General features: G+C 38.9%; 1 protein-coding gene across 5 annotated transcripts in view; it reads left to right on the top strand.

The window, feature by feature from the left end:
* The window catches only part of bru1 (bruno 1), a 756,396-nt gene that overhangs the window by 678,178 nt on the left and 62,123 nt on the right, over positions 1–16,095 (top strand). For all 5 annotated transcript variants that reach the window (XM_065222372.1, XM_065222373.1, XM_065222374.1 and 2 more), the window contains one exon: positions 5,890–6,068. In XM_065222372.1, coding sequence (XP_065078444.1) covers positions 5,890–6,068 — 179 coding nt within the window. The remainder of the gene's footprint in view (positions 1–5,889; positions 6,069–16,095) is intronic.

The following is a 16,095-nucleotide window of genomic DNA, read 5'->3' as shown; positions in this document are numbered from 1 at the left end:
TCCAATTACACGTTTTGAAGTTATTAATTTTGTTCCGCCAGATTGCATTCCTGGCCCACAATACAGTGGTTTCCTCTCCTGCAGTTGAGCATTTCTATGACTGGCTGAATTGTAGGAATTTGGCTGCTGATAATTCACAATGACAGAAATCTATGATAGCATGATGCATGATAGTGGTTTACCACCCATTGTAGCACGGAAACTAAGTCCGATAGCAGTCAGTGGGCTCTCTTCTCTGTTTGTCTTAATTAAGGTTAATGACCTCTGATTGTCCTCAACATGTCGCTGTATGAGGGGCCAAAAACGGATTGGGCGGATCGATAGGCAAGATCGCCTATACGAATCTACGGGACAGTAAAGAATCTCCTTCCAGCAACATGATCGCACAATTGGTCAAAAAGACTAGCCCCCAAACAGGAACATGCTCCAATGAGTGGGGAGAAGAGCCCGCCCTTTATCCGCGAAATGTTATCAACAGGGAATTGGCATTTTCACTATCCTTGTCCAAATCGCTTCAATCGGGTGCCCTGTTGGACCCTCCCTTCTATTTTGTGAATGTATTTAAATGTTTATGTTGTGCCAATGTTATGTATCATGAATCATCACTTATGTGAGTCGATTGTTATGATTATTGTCAATAATACTTACATATTACCTATTTTACCTTTTATGTGATACTTTACATCACAGAATCCAACTTTGAATCGTAGACCAGGTACCACTCATCCTGTATAGTCATCTACTTTTTCTTCAGGTTCGCTCACCACCCGGCATGAGCGCTCTGTGCGGTTAGTACCTTTTTTTTTTTTTTTTTATAAGTTTGGTTTTATTGTCAAAGATGTATCACATTCATTATTATTTAACTATCAAAATTTAGTTCGAACTCCAGTGCTTGTAAGTTTATCACTCCATTACAACTACTTATATAGCTAATGTACAATTTTAATATTGTTAGTTTGTTTGTTCTGTTGATTCTCTTCAAAGCCGGTCTGATTAGCTCCTCGAACGACAGCCGTCTCCACCCATTCAGAACAGTAGCTATTGTCCGCTGCAGGATTTCCCAAGCTGGAACAACTCGAGTGCAGGTACAGAATTTGTGTTCTAGTGTTTCTATTGCTTGGTTGGTGCAGTGTAAGCAATACTCGCTGTCAACTCTCCGCATCACAAACCAAAGTTTTCGGTGCTCAACTTTTTCGTTAACTTCAACGTACAGCCTGCTTTTCTGTTCCGATGAATGAGTCCAATATTTCGCCACGTGCATGGCCAGTCGTTTGTCGGACAGTTTCGTTCGACCCGGAGCTGCTTCGTCTGTGCCACGAAATGCTGGTGGATTTGATCGGCGGAGGGGTTTTGTCGAATCTGAGGGGGAATTTGGGATAAGTTTGAGAGGATCAGTTTCAGGTCGGGGAGGTCTATTGATATTGCTGGGCGGGGATTTTGCAGAAGAAGGGATTTATAGTAGGGAAGGGATTCGATCTCTTTCAAGTGCCAGTTGATAGCGAGCGACTTGCACTTATACGCCGGAAGTTGCAGCTTTAGTCCACCATGTTCGCGGTTTCGCGCTAATTGTGCCATCGGAACGCGAGCGATCATCCCACTCCAGAGGAAGGTGCCCATCCTCGATGTAATTTTCGCCATGTGTACACTGAATGGTGGTAGAATTGATGAAAGATACCAGATCCTGGAGGTGCCGAACATATTCAGCAAAGCCACTGTCTGATGCAGAGTCAAAATCCGCGTTGATTGGAGCCATATCAGTTGCGCAAATTTGCTAACCACCGCATCCCAGTTTATGGTCGTCATCAGCCGGATCGAGTTGACGAAAATCACGCCAAGGATCTTCACTGTGTTGGCCGTCCGTAGCCATGGGATGTTGATGCGGTTTCCCTCGCAAAAACCAACATCAATGGCAACAGTTTTCCCCACATTCAGCTTGGCGCCAGCAGCTATCTCGAAACGGGTGAACAGTATATTCATTGCTTCGATTTGTGCTGCTGTTGTGACGATTACACTGATATCGTCGGCATACGCAACCAGCAGATCATTCCCGCACGCTTGTTCGAGTCTGCATATTAGTGGATGGAGGTACAGCACGAAGAGGTGCATGGACAACGGGTCCCCCTGCCGCACCGAGCGTTGGATGTCGATCGGCCGTGAGAGGTGCCCATTCACGAGCAGGCGAGAGGTGGAGCGACATGCAATCTGGGAGAGCAGAGTGATGAGATGCTGGTTGAAACCAAGCGATCGCATGGTCCCGAAGAGGAAAAAGTGCCGGACCCGATCGAAAGCATGATCGAGGTCGAAGCTGATCAGCTTCCCGGCGCGACGATGATGACGGAGGCTCGCAATTCGATCTTTCAGAGCGAGAGTAGCTTGAAAGATGTTTCGATCTGAGTTTGAGCATTTCTGCCCGTCGCACAATATGCGGTGGGCTCGCATCACATTCTCCAGACGGGTTTTGAGGATACGAGAGAACAGTTTGTAGTCGGTGTTTAGAAGAGATATGGGACGATACGAACGTTAGTAATATCAAATAGTGTTACATGCAACCGAAACAGACCGACACCGACAGAAAACTATCATCGCAATGATTTTTTTTTTCAAAATGAAGCACCCTACATCCACTGTGTATATATAATTACGGCATAACTGGTGCACTTGCCATAGTTGGTTCATTAACCCTATAAGTAAAAATGGAAAAATGTTCATTCTCTTGGACATGCATTAAACTGGTAGGTGTTTCGATGAGAAATCAGAGAATAATTCATAAGGACAATTCCAAGGGAGTTGTGAGGAGAACTTCAAATGAATTCCAAAGTGATTCTAAAATAACTTCCAAAGAATACTGAGAACATCCTGATTATATGAGAATCCTAAAGATGTTTCAATTGAAATCTGCGGAGAATTGTAAGGAAAGCTTCCAGTAAATTCTAAGTAGGATTCCAAGACGACGACCCGTAGAGAATGCAGAAGAAATTTTAACGAGGGTTTAGAGGAAATTTTTTAACAAATTCTATGAAAAATGTCATGAGAATTCTGAGGATACTTTCAAAGTGATGTCAGGGAGAATTTCATGGGAAATCTTAAAGTATCCTAGAGAATTCAATGGAAACATGCGAAGTAGAATTCCAAAGGAATTCTGAGTAAAAAGTAACGGGAATCCTTTAAATAATACAATCGATATTCTGACAATAATTTCAGACTGTGTATATTGCATTCAAAGACATATGTGGCATATCAGGTTTGCTCAGTCGTATAAATTTATTCAGATAGAACCTGATAGACTGTGGAATCGTTTGAATACATTCAGTGAATTGTTTTGGTGGGAACATAACGTGAAATTAAGTTTTAAATTTTGGTTGCCGAAAACAGTCAATGGGTGCCGAAGCCATCATTTACCCTATCACATTCTAAAAGAAAAAAAATATTGGGCCACTATGCACAGTGGTCCAGGATGGGATTTTAGCAAGAAAAAAGTCCTAGTACTATTGTCTTAAGTTTTAGAGGTTTAGTGTCTACCGTGAACTTTTAAGGCCGTTTTGACGTAGGACTACGTCTGTGACTTCTATATGGGGATACACTTTGTGAAAACCGAAAATGGAACATGTAACAAAATTATGAGAGATTTTTAATGTTAATAACTCAGCTGCCCCTGGACTAATTTCAATAATTATATCAACAATCGGTCAGAAATATTTCTACGCATCTTTTAAATTTAAGACTTTATTAGATGTCACTATTCAAAATTGCAAGAATGTGCAACTGTTGCTATGATAATTAACATTATCACGGATTGCCTGCGAAAAGCGATTTCCCTAGCACAGATTTCAAAGTTGAATTCCATCCGCTCTCACCAAACGGTGTTTATTCAAGCACCGCGTGGTGAGTGGTGGTGTTCTCCAGTACGCAACGAAAGGCTCCCCGCAAGCAGCGAGCTGCAGCCCACATGAGCATCCATTGAAGGAGAAAGAGGCCACAGCGCTATTGATCGGAATCAGTAGCTTTTCGTGAGTCGCTGTGGGCCGTCTACGTCAAGCGCGTCATACTAAAGAGTATAAACAGAGAGAACACCGCTCAGATTCCTAATCCTACACAAAACACAAGCTCTTGCTGCAGTTCACAAATAAGATTTATTATATAAGACCACGCAGTCCTACGTTACCATTGCGTACAATCCCATAAGTTATCAAATTATTGATCGATATATTTTTGTTTTTCTCTATAACTGTGTCTCAGACGTCATTTCGATCAGAACTTTAGATTTCATGCAACTATTTTTTTTAAATTTCAAATACGACATATTGAAAATTTTACACGATCCAAAATGGTCGAATTTTAGCAAAAATGTGAATCATTTCCCATAACAAACAATTATGCAAAGTTTCATGCAAATCGGAGAAGGTCGAGTTTTGCCGATTCGTAATTTGGCGTGGAACTGCTCACATACCTGTCAAACCGTGTTCATAAAACGCACTATACGCCTTTCGCATTCCGTCTTAAAACAAGTACTGATAGTCTAATGTTGACTAGGAGTTTTATGGCCCCAAGGTTCGAATCCAGTCTGAAGTTTTTATTTTTATTTTTTTGGTATAATTTTGGTTGACTCTGTGCTGTAAAAAGGAGAGTATCAAATTTTCAACGGAAAATGACTGCCATTAACGAACCTTATTTTCATCAGTGTCCTCACAATTGCAATAGCACTTCTTTCTCAGTTGCAGAATTACAGCATCCTCCTGGCACTAATCTCCCTGTTACACACCACCTCTGCTCCTCTTATTTCCTTTTTAGCCCTTCAGCTACACACTGGTAGCAGCAGAAGGCAGTACGATATTCCTTTGACTCATACAGTCTAAAAGCACCACCAACCGACCGGGCCAGGGAAAGGTACAAGTGTTTACAAGGATTCCTGGTTGGCAGCAGTCAGTGCATGCATGTATCGTCGGATTACCAGGATAGCTTCGCTTCGTTATCACTCGACCTCCCCCATTTCTGGTGTCCTCTTTTTTCTCCGGTTGAAATTCCTGGCTCTGACTATAGTAGGAAACCGGATTGCGCTCGAATTTATTACCAGGGGAAAATCACCAAAGTCAGTGGTGGCAAGCGGGGGAGGGGGAAAATTGTGATCTCTCAAGAGCTTTAGAAGCTTTTCACTGTAAAGTCGGTCCTTGAGCTGCACGAATCTATAGAATGAACGCGGAGAGAGCAGTGTGCCGGGTTAGGGTTTCCTGATTTCAGAAACAGCAAGCTCCCTTCCACGTTGGTTTCGATTCTTAATAAGAAAGTAACCTAGGTTATGATTACGACGAGGGTTCAATGGTGGGCTGCCGGGGGGAGAATGGGTTTCTACAATGGTAATCCTGGGGCTTCCTATCAGGTACAGTGCCACTTTCCTTCGAACACAGCAGTGTATGTTGTTAATGAAAACTGGAATATGCTCACTCGAACTGAACTCTCGGCAGTTTCATCTTGCTGCTGCTAAGGGTTCTGTCGTCTGTTGTTTAGAACTGAACAACAATTCTGAATGGGTGTAGAACGGCGACATAGGGAAGACTCACAGTTTTAATATGCTGCAAAAGGTTTCCACTGCAGGTAATGGGAGTAGAGAACGAGAGGGGGTGCAATTCGATACTTGAACTTTCCCTGGCACTGGAACAGAAAATGAACTAAATGGAACAAATCGAGGAGCGTTTTTGGATTTGAACTTTTGTGTGGGCAGAAAATCGGATTGGACACAACAAAATTTTGCTTCTGCTGCACCGAAAAAGCTCTGAAAAGAACAATGAGCTTTGTGCCAATTAGAAATTTTCTGGTTGGCACTGTTCGACGAAGGATTAGTTCTTTTGTGTCAAGCTCTAATATTGGGTTCTGTTTTCTCAATTTCCATTTCAGAACGGAAGCTGTTTGTTGGTATGCTGAGTAAAAAGTACAATGAGAATGATGTGAGGCATCTGTTCTCCGGCCATGGAGCAATCGAGGAGTGTACGGTGCTACGGGATCCGTCCGGACAGAGCAAAGGCTGTGCATTCGTCACGTTCGCAACCAAACAGGCTGCGATCGGGGCGATCAAGGTGAGTAATGGGCTAAATTGATGCACCTCGGTGCTAGGAGAATTTATGGCAAGCAATTTGACATCAATCTAATCCTTCTTAACTAACAAACAAGCAAATTACACAAATCCCTACCATGGAAGTAATTTAAGCGGATAAACATTTCCTCGAAATTGATCCGACATCACCTAAACACCCCATCGCATTTGCGATTCAAATGAGTCCAAATTGAATCGAGTTTTTACGAACGGTTCATCGCAGCCAACCAAGCCCGGGGGAAAACTACTCAAACCTTGGACCAAATTAATAAATCATCCCCGCCCTACCTTCACAAAACCGGATCGAAACTACTAAGCTACCCGGCAGTGTTCTCTTCTAATCGACGGTAGTTAATTTCCTGAATCAATCCCTTTCTCAACTAGCACTCTAAACTAACTCCCAACATAATGCGTTTGATGGAATCGGAAGAGATTACTAGGTATTAATTGAAGTGCCCGCCCTACTTCCGCTCGATTGCCTCCCATTTGCTTCATAATTTCATCTAATAAAATATCCATTTAAAGAGAGAGAAAAGTGCATGCTAGGAATAGTTTCAACACCCCGACGACGGGGGGGGGGGGGGGAGAGAATAGTGTATTTAGTAAGCGCTCGCACACGGGAAGCCAGCTGAAAGCTGAAGCTGTCGACTTGATTTATGGCCAAACATAATGTGTGTTCGCACAAACACGTGCACATGGTTTGTTTTATTGGGGAGGAAAAATAATATTTATTTATCGCTTTTTTCCACCACACCCCTTCTCCCGGCGGCCGCCCCACACCACCATGGTCCCGGGGGGCTATATTTCTCTAGCATTGTTGGCGGCGCGATATGTTGAGTTTTGCTAAATTGTATTTGTAATAGCGCTCTGTTCCGAGCTTGTTGATGGTTTTCAGCGGGTTGTGGATCATAATGAAGATTTAGTTGGCAAAATAGGAACCCGGTTGTGGGTGGGAATATGGGGCTTGTTGATTGGTGGGTTCTTGTTGAATGTGATGGTACTTTTTCTTACTAATAGCCTAATTAAATGATTTTACACCAAATAAGCTGTAAAACGCGAGACAAAACTTTCAAACGCTAATCTTTTCAACAACGCTAAAAACAAAAGGATTTTCAACCCCCTTAAACGCGATAAAAGCTTCCAACAAACGCCACAAACCAAGAAATTATAAAACAAGGAGATCTAAAAATATTCATAATTCTAGAATATTTGTTATTGAGTAAAATTTGCACCTGAAAGTTCAATGATACTGCTAGGTTAACAAACTGTCCACTGCCTGAAAAAAACTGGAAAATCAGGGAATATCAGGGAATTCATTTTTGAACCTGAAAAATCAGGGAATCTCAGGAAGAATCAGGAAGTTTATCTCAAATTCAAGGAAATATTTCTTTATAACAGAAACTTATTAATAAGTATGACTGACTTAGCAAGTTTCAAACATCTTATTTACTCGGTGTAGCTTGAGGATGGTTTTTCATTTCAAATTTTAAATAGAGTTGCGAACTTGTGGTTGTCAATGCGTGATGTTGCATTTCTGCATGTTAAGCAAAAGTTACTAAACTAAAACGGTATTTCTAAGATTTTGAGTCTATTATAAATTCAGCTCCCACTGGGTGTTTTCGCATGCCTGAGTTGAACTGAGATAAAAATCCATTTCCATAGGCGCTAGACGCTGTTAGTTGTTGCAAATTGTAAGCTGCTAATGGGCATGTGCGTCTCTTAATAGATGTTACATCTAATTGCGTCTGACAAAATTTAACCTTCGAGTAGATTGGTACGTCTGCTCGCTCCAGCTGTGTCCAACGAAAATCAATCCCTTGTGCGCATTGGAGCGCCTTTGAGTAAATGCAAGAATGGTGAAGAGTTAAGCTGGGTTTAGACAAGGCAAGTCATTGATCAAATCAGTTGAATTCAATTGGCTTGAAGAGTTGGTGGTTCAACTTTTTTTCACTTCGAGTGAGTAGATCAAGCCAGTTGAATGACATGGTTTCAACTGAGTTGATCAATTGACTTGCCTTGTCTAAACCCAGCTTTAAGAAAGGATGCTGATTTTTTTCTGAATACTTCTAATTATTGTTCCTTATTGTGTTCTTAACAGCTTCATAAGCTGAGAGAACTAACTAAATGAGAATTTAGGATAATGATTTTGCTTGGAAGGATTTTTTTTTTGTTACTCGGAGTAGTACTTTTATGATTGAATAATGCCTAAATTATACGTAGACAAACATTGCCTTGACAGCATTGAGTGGCTTTATTGAGTATTCTAGGTCTTTATTGGAAACCTGGTTAGCTCGTTAAATTAGCTTCTCATTTAAGTTTTAGTATTGTAATGTTGCTGTTATTGCAATTTAGATGGAATTAACTTACAGAATTGTAGAAGTGAAAGCGCAGTTTTTACGATTTCCGATCGGAGGAATTCGTCCGCGAATTAGCTTTTGGTTAAGCGTATTATCCGGAATAATTTTCTTGCGGAGCTGGGCCTCAAAATGTGCTCAAGGTTTAAAATTATAATGGGATTAAATATGAGTGCTTCATATGTTAAATACAGGGTGACCAGTGAACCGGGAAAACCGGAAAAAGTTGAGAATCTGAAAAAAATATACCTCGTTTTCTCTTCGAAAACAATAAGATTTCAAGACCCTTGGACAGGACTAGATTTTCAGGATACAGTTACTATGAAGAACTATTAAGTTAATTTTAGATGTTTTTTTTTTCCAAAGCAAATTTGTGCAGATTTTAAAATGAATTCTTGAGATAACACCAATACATTTCCAATAAGATTTTCTAGGGAGCTTTAGTAAAATATCTAAGAGAGTTTTTACTAGAACTCCCAAAAGTGAAGAGGATTCTGGGATTTGTGAAAAGTACCAAGGGATGCGAATTTTGAATGTGCAATTCCAAAATAATAATAAGGAAATTCCGAGTATAATCCCATGCGCATTTCAAATGGAATTTCTAGAGTGTTTTATTGAGAATTCCATTCAATTTCTAGAAAAAATTATAGGAGAACTCCAAGATAGTTCTGAGCAAAATTTAAAGACAATTCTCGGTGGGAGATTTCCTTTGCCCGATGATGTTGGCAGGGAAGAAGGATTACAAGTTGTGCTCATAAAAGTTAATAAGCCCTTTTCAATTGTTGGTCGAGAATCTGAGATGAATTGCATGGGAACTCTACGGAGAATTTCAAGCAAAACAAAAAAAAAATAAAGCTCCAGCGAATTCTTAGATAGAGTTTAAAATTCTAAGAGAATCTAAGGATGAATTTTATATTTTTTTTTCTGTTCTACAGATAATTTATGGACTGTTATAAAGACACTTTCAATGGACTTCCAGAGAGGATTTCAAACTTATTTTAGAATAATTCTAAAAGAACTCTCAATCAACTAAAAGCCTGTAAAGTTGTAAGCGAAGACTTCGAACGTGTCAGCGTGATTTGCCTCTCACCCCAAAGGGCCAGGGTTGAATCGCAGTCGGCGCCGCCGGGATTTTATGATGCATAAAATCTTTGATCACGGGGAGTAAAGCCAATGGTCCAAGGTCCATGAGTTGATGGGTCGATAGGTAGGGTCCAAGTGTGGGAGCTACCTCCCTGGCGTTTGGTACTTAGTACGGAAACAAATCAAACAAAAAAAAAATAATTCAAGATTAAGGAAAAATAATTCAAGATCCAGAAATGAACCATTTAACCTTCGGCTCGATCGCATTCAGCGTTATGCTTATTTCAAATGTATATAGCGATCTTAACATTTCCAAATTTCCAAGAGAAAAACCTGGAAATTGCTAATCGAGATTTGCTGGTCACCATGAAGATAAGATGATTGCAGTTTCCTTGACACGACGCTTACAATCATAGTAACATCACGGTTACTGATTCAACTTATTATCTGACGCTTACCACGTTTAAAATTTGTGGATTTTGGAAAATACGGTATCTTCCCGTTTTTGGTAACACGCCATTTCTGCCTTTTTTGTATTTCATAAAATTTATCGATAGCTCTATTCCATTTGAGAATGTACTGGACTGGAGGGGTGTATTTTATGTGGTATTTCATGTGGTATTTCATGAAAAAAATCCAAAATAGACTAGTGCTTATCTGTGGAAAGTGGAGCTGGTGATATCGTGTTGCCAAACACTGAACCTGGAACTTTTTTTTAATTTCTGGAATTCAGGGAATTTCATTTTCTTCATTGTGTTGAGAACTCAAGTGTAAGGAGAATTCAAGCGATTGATGGAAGCTTAAGTGAATTCTTTGAAAAAGCTTTAAAACTGATCTTCATGCATTCATTTATTTAACGTCGGTCTCTGTTCCGCAATCTAGTGCCAATTACCGACGAACATCGATTGCCATCCATTGACGGCAACCGAATGTGCAGGAAGGCAGCTTCCACACCTGCGTAGGATATCGCACCCATTCACAACATACATGGGCCGGGACCAACGGCTTTACTTCCCTTCCGAAGGAAGACGTGACCAGAGATTTGTATGCCTCAGAAAAATCCCACCGACCTCGGCTGGGATTGAACCCAGACCCATTAGGATGAGAAAGCAGTTACCACTACACCATCGGCGCCGGCTTTTAAGATTTTAATTTAGTTTTTTTTTTTAATGTTCTACAGTGAATTTTAGACTGGAAATTCTGAGAGAATCTCTTATTTATTGTAGAAGAATACTGAAATGAACTCTATGAAGCTATGTATATTACAGGAAATGCTTGAGAACAATCCAATCAAATCCAGTACATAGTTTTGAGTGAATTTTCACGGTAGTTAAAACATAGACACATGTTGAACGCAGTACCAAACTCTTTGTTAATTTTCCCAGAAACGTATTATTTTTCTCTATAACATTGTCTCAAACGCCAATACGATCAGAAGTGCCGTTTCCGCGCTTTTTTTTTTGAAAAATTGCAAGAACGTTATTTGGAAAAATTTACAAGACCAAAATGGCTAATTTCAGCCAAGAATGTGGATCATTGCCTCGAACTAACAACAAAGTTTAATACAAATCGGAGAGGTTCGATTCAAAAATTCAATGTTTCGCTATTTAGTTTGGTACTTCTCAATTAACACTCCAAACACGATGCCTTCGGTAAAATATGTAACGGCAAATCATTGCTCAGCAATTAATCGATGGATTTTAAATTTATTGATACCGAATAAATTATTAAACTTTTTTGTTTCAAGTGGCGTTACTAGATTTGGAATACGTCTATAAATTGTTGAGCTATGACTTTTCAAACAAGTTTGCCGTTACACATTTTACCGGAGGCATCGTGTTCAGACTGTTAAAAAGTTAACTGCGCACTGGAGTGAACTTGAGCTCAAGTCTTTCAGCGTGAGAAGGATGGATGCTTACCATTTACGCTAGGCCCGTATTCAGTTAAATGTTATGAATGCAAAATCAGTAATCAAATTGATTTAATTGAAAGCAGGATTAGTTTTCGGTTTTTTCAACAGTGTAGAAATTTGCTCTTATTTTTGCTGTGTTAACCGTTAAGTGCTGGAGCATTCAAAATTAGTTTCATGGTAACAACAAACTTTGATATTAATTTGAACTCCAGCTTTGCTCGGGAAATTAAGAGATGAACTAGCCTATGGCTAAAAATCTCTATAATAAAGAAAAAAAAATGCTCGGGAAACACGTCTGTTGTCGATTTCGTGCGAATGAATGCTCTATCATGTGGTATAGTTTGTTTGCGAGATTGAGCTTTTATTCGCAAGAAATTGGCAATAGACATGCTTGTTTACAAAACCAATTACGCCCAAATCTAGAATCACTCTGGAATTGTAAGAAGAAGTTAAATTTATGGAGAATTTTTAGTAGAAATAGTAATGTACTTCAGAGGATAATTCCATAATGACTGAGAGTAGATTCTATGTCCATTTCTAAAAAGTATTCCAAATAAGTTCTGAGAAAAAATTGTAGTGGGTGCTGCTTAGGGCTCTATAGACATTTTTAGAAGAACCTCAAGGCTATTAAATTCTGGGGATAGTTCCAAAATTATTCTGGAGAAAAATCCAGGAAATTTGCAAGATTATTCCAAGTGAAAAGTATTTCAAGAGAGTTCCGAGAAGAATACCAAGAGAATCTTATTGTGAGGATGCGATTCCCAAGGGATTCTTTAAGTGTTTCAAGGGAATTCTGAGTATATTTTCCTAAGATATTCCGAGAATAAGTCCACCAAGATAATCAGGGATAGAGAACAGCACACAGCATTGACGAATAAACATATACATCTGTGTTTTTGCACGTCAAAAATAATGAGACGTGGGATGAGCTTGTGCTGATGAAAAATGTGCGCTCACGCAAAATGTAATTATATTCCAAAATTTAACAATATATAAAGTATAAGTTAAGAATAATATTGTGACATGCTATGGAACTAACATTCAAAATGCGGTGTATGTTTACATTGACTTTGGAACTGTTTATAAAGGAATGAGGTTATCTTGTGCTTATTGTGTGCTCTCGTTGTGCTATACTTGAGCGCTCTTCTCTGCATCGCACGTCTCTCAAAATGTTTATGGTGCTCTGTCTCTGGTCTCTTGTTCTCGAAATAAATAAGGGCAAGCTCAAACTTTTTTATGAGCTGTGCACGTGCTTCCAGACGATCCCTGGCGATAATTCTGAGTACAATTTCTGCACATTTTGTAGGTAAATTTCATGGGAGTTCTAAGGAGAATTAAAGCGAACTCTATACAGAATTATGAAAAGAAATTTGGACGAATTATTGGGAGCATCATTGAATGTGGTTGGGCAATCTTAGGGTGGATTTCAACGTTTTTTTTTTTGTTCTACAGAGAAGTTCGCTAAAGTTGTATAGAAAATTACAAGGGAATATAATAATCATAATAAATCATCATAATTGCTTTAGTGAACTTCTGAAAGGGCTCTGTAGAATGGTTCTAATACAATTTTTGAGAATATTACAAAGAAATCCTGTGTTGAGTAAATTATGAAAGGAATCACAAAGACAATTGAATCGCTAATATTTTTATTTTTTTGATCTGGAAATTGTCATAGACTTATCACAAATTGTCAGAGGCTTCAAAAAATAAAATCTAGAACCAATATTCTGGCTATTTTACTTCGAGAATGTTTTCCAATCCTAAAATTTCAATGGTCTAGGAAAATTTTCAAGCTCTCGATATTTTTTTAAAGGCCAGCAATTTGAAAAATTTTTGGCATCCGCTAGCTTTATTTATTTATTTTTCATTGATTTGTTTTCCATCGATCTTGTTTTCCGTGCTACAGGGTGATTCGGAATAACTGTCCCTTTTAGAAATGGTCATAACGATTGAACGCTTGCATAAATTTTTGATATCATTATATTCCAGATATTCTACATATATAACCTTCAACTAAGCATAATTTATTTCAAATCTCTCTCCCTTTACCTTAATTACCAGCCACATTTGTCAACAAAAATAACCACAGCTGGCACGCACGCTTTAGTTCCAGCACTTTTTGAGTCCTGGTGATGCGTTTAAGCTCTGATATTGAACGGATTTTCCAAGCATGGTTCCTTTGTACATCTATAATAATGCAAAAATAAATGTTACATTCTTTCCAAGAGATTTCAGTTTCTAAAAGATAAGACACGATGTTTTTACAGATGTATGCAATGCTCCATTTTGACGTCAATGGCTGCTTCAAATCACAAACGAATGAAATTTAAAATCCTACTATCAATACAAGCTGATATTTGTACACACTTAAAACAAAATTACTTGAACATATACCCATTTTACCTATTGAGAATTGCATATTTGTGAAATCAGTGACAGTTATTCTGAATCACCCTGTACTGACGCCAGGGAGGTAGCTCCACACCTGGACCCTACCTATCGACCCATCAACTCATGAAACGGGGACCAATCCGGTAGCTTTAGTATCTGTCCAAACACCCAGGAAAAAATCATGTCACAGAAGCTTTAAGTCCATTAAATTGTATTGTATTTTTTTTCCGTACTAATGATCTGATAATACGGAAAAAAATTTCCAAATCTAGGTTTTTTTAAACTAAATATAATTTAATATTAATATAAAATTGTATCCAAGACACGACCGTCGATTTGACGTTGAATTATGTGCTCGGTAACAATATTCGGCGACTGTGTTAGGGAAACCACTTTTTCCCATCACGAAAACGCCTCGTCTTCAGATGACAAAATTACGCATTTTCGTGCACAAAACGCTCGGAATTTTTGGTTTATTCTATAGATAATAAAAAAAGCGAAAATTGATTGGAGGAAATTCTTGCAAAAAATTTCCAATGGTGAGATTTTTGCGATAAATTCTAGATTTTTTTGCTTTTTTCGAGCGTTTTGGAGAAAACCTTACCTTAATTCGAAGTGTTTCTAGTTAATTGACAAGGTTATGTGGTATTCGATCATTACGAGACTTTTTATGTACCACTTCAATACTGTTACGCATTTGATCACAAACGTTTGTTTGCTGGGTAGATTAGCAAAGAGCTTTGGGGCTGATTCGGCTGGCAGCAAGGCGAGCGAACGTTCAATGAAAATTAACTCTTAAACAACAGTAATTTATGGTGGTCCTGAAAAGAACTGTTTTGTCGAGATGTTGACTAATGCTGAGCTATTAGGGTTTTCAACACGGATAAGGCTGGCAAGCTGTATGTTGTTTGGAACGAGGGTGACGCGCTTGGCATAGATGGCCCACAGCGACTCACGAAGAGCTACTGATTTCGATCAGTAGCGGTGAGGCTTCTTCCTCCTTCAGTGAATGGACGCTCATGTGGGATGCAGCTCGCTAATTTCGGGCAGCCTTTCGTTGTGTAGGTACTGGAGAACAACGCCAAGTGCCGAAAGCACTGCTGCTGCTGCTGATGACGACCGGCCGACACCACCACACACACGGTGATTGAATAAGCACCGTTCAGTGAGACCGGATGGAATTCGATTTTGAAATCTGTGTTAGGGAAAGCGCTTTTTGCAGGCAATCGGTGATTATTTTGATCATCATTGCAACAGTGGACAATCGATTGGCTTGTTTAGAATTAAAATCCATCCACTATTGACAGAGTTATATGTGGTCAAAACCGGACCACTTTTCGTAATGCGATCGGTTTTGTTTTTTTTTTAATTGCACCTCCAATATGTTGCCAAAAGACTTATTCCTACTTCAAAAATGTCCATGGCCATAACATATGTTCTATGTTTTAGGAGCATTTAAATTGTTCAAAGACTGTGAACTCACATTCTATATGTTCAAAATATAGAAAACTATTTCAGGCCGCTCAATGTTCTGAAGTTGTTTGTCTTAGTGATCTCGAATTTTTAAGTCCCAGCAATAAAAAAAATAGTCCATAACTCTAAAATGTATCCGTAAATCCCTAATTTTCACGATTGAGATTTGAAGTCCTAGACGCATTCAAATCTTGTTTTATGTCCGTGAATAGAGAGATTGTCCAGATCCCAGTATTATGTTGTTATTTCTTCAATGTTTGAGCTGTTGCAGAAGATTCAATTTTTAGGAGAAATGGAGACGCCAGTCTGCTATGGTGGCTACAAAGAAGAGAACGATTTTTTTTATTAAAACACTCATGGCTAACTTAGATTTACATTTAATTCTATACTGCAGTTCCTCCCCTTTGTGATACGTTAAGTATCACCTTCATCTATAAGCCAAATCTTTAAAATTAATTATCTTAAAATATTCAGAATTTCTCTAAATCCGTGAATTTGAACGTCTGTGCCTCAGTATTAACATAGTAAATTGTTTGTTTAAAAAATAGAGGGATAAAAAAGAGTGCAGAGTGAGTTAGATGTAGAAGTTTGAATTTTACCGTGCTTTTGCTTGTTCAATTCATACTTATTTTTCGAGAACAAATTTAAACCATTATTTTTCTGATCAATAAGGTCACTTTTTTTTTCTTTATTATAGAGATTTTAAGCCGTTGGCTGGTTCATCTCTTGTTGTATTTTAAACATAGTAAAGGGCTAATCAATAGCCCCCCTGGGCTTGTTATCACTAGTTAAGTTCT

This window comes from Ochlerotatus camptorhynchus, unplaced genomic scaffold (assembly GCF_037179485.1).
Source record: "Ochlerotatus camptorhynchus isolate MF236.1 unplaced genomic scaffold, CSIRO-AGI_Acam_v1.1 ptg000167l, whole genome shotgun sequence".
In the NCBI taxonomy this organism is placed as follows: domain Eukaryota; kingdom Metazoa; phylum Arthropoda; class Insecta; order Diptera; family Culicidae; genus Ochlerotatus; species Ochlerotatus camptorhynchus.
The sequence above is the reverse complement of the archived record's forward strand: the minus strand, read 5'-3'. Positions and strand labels throughout refer to the sequence as shown.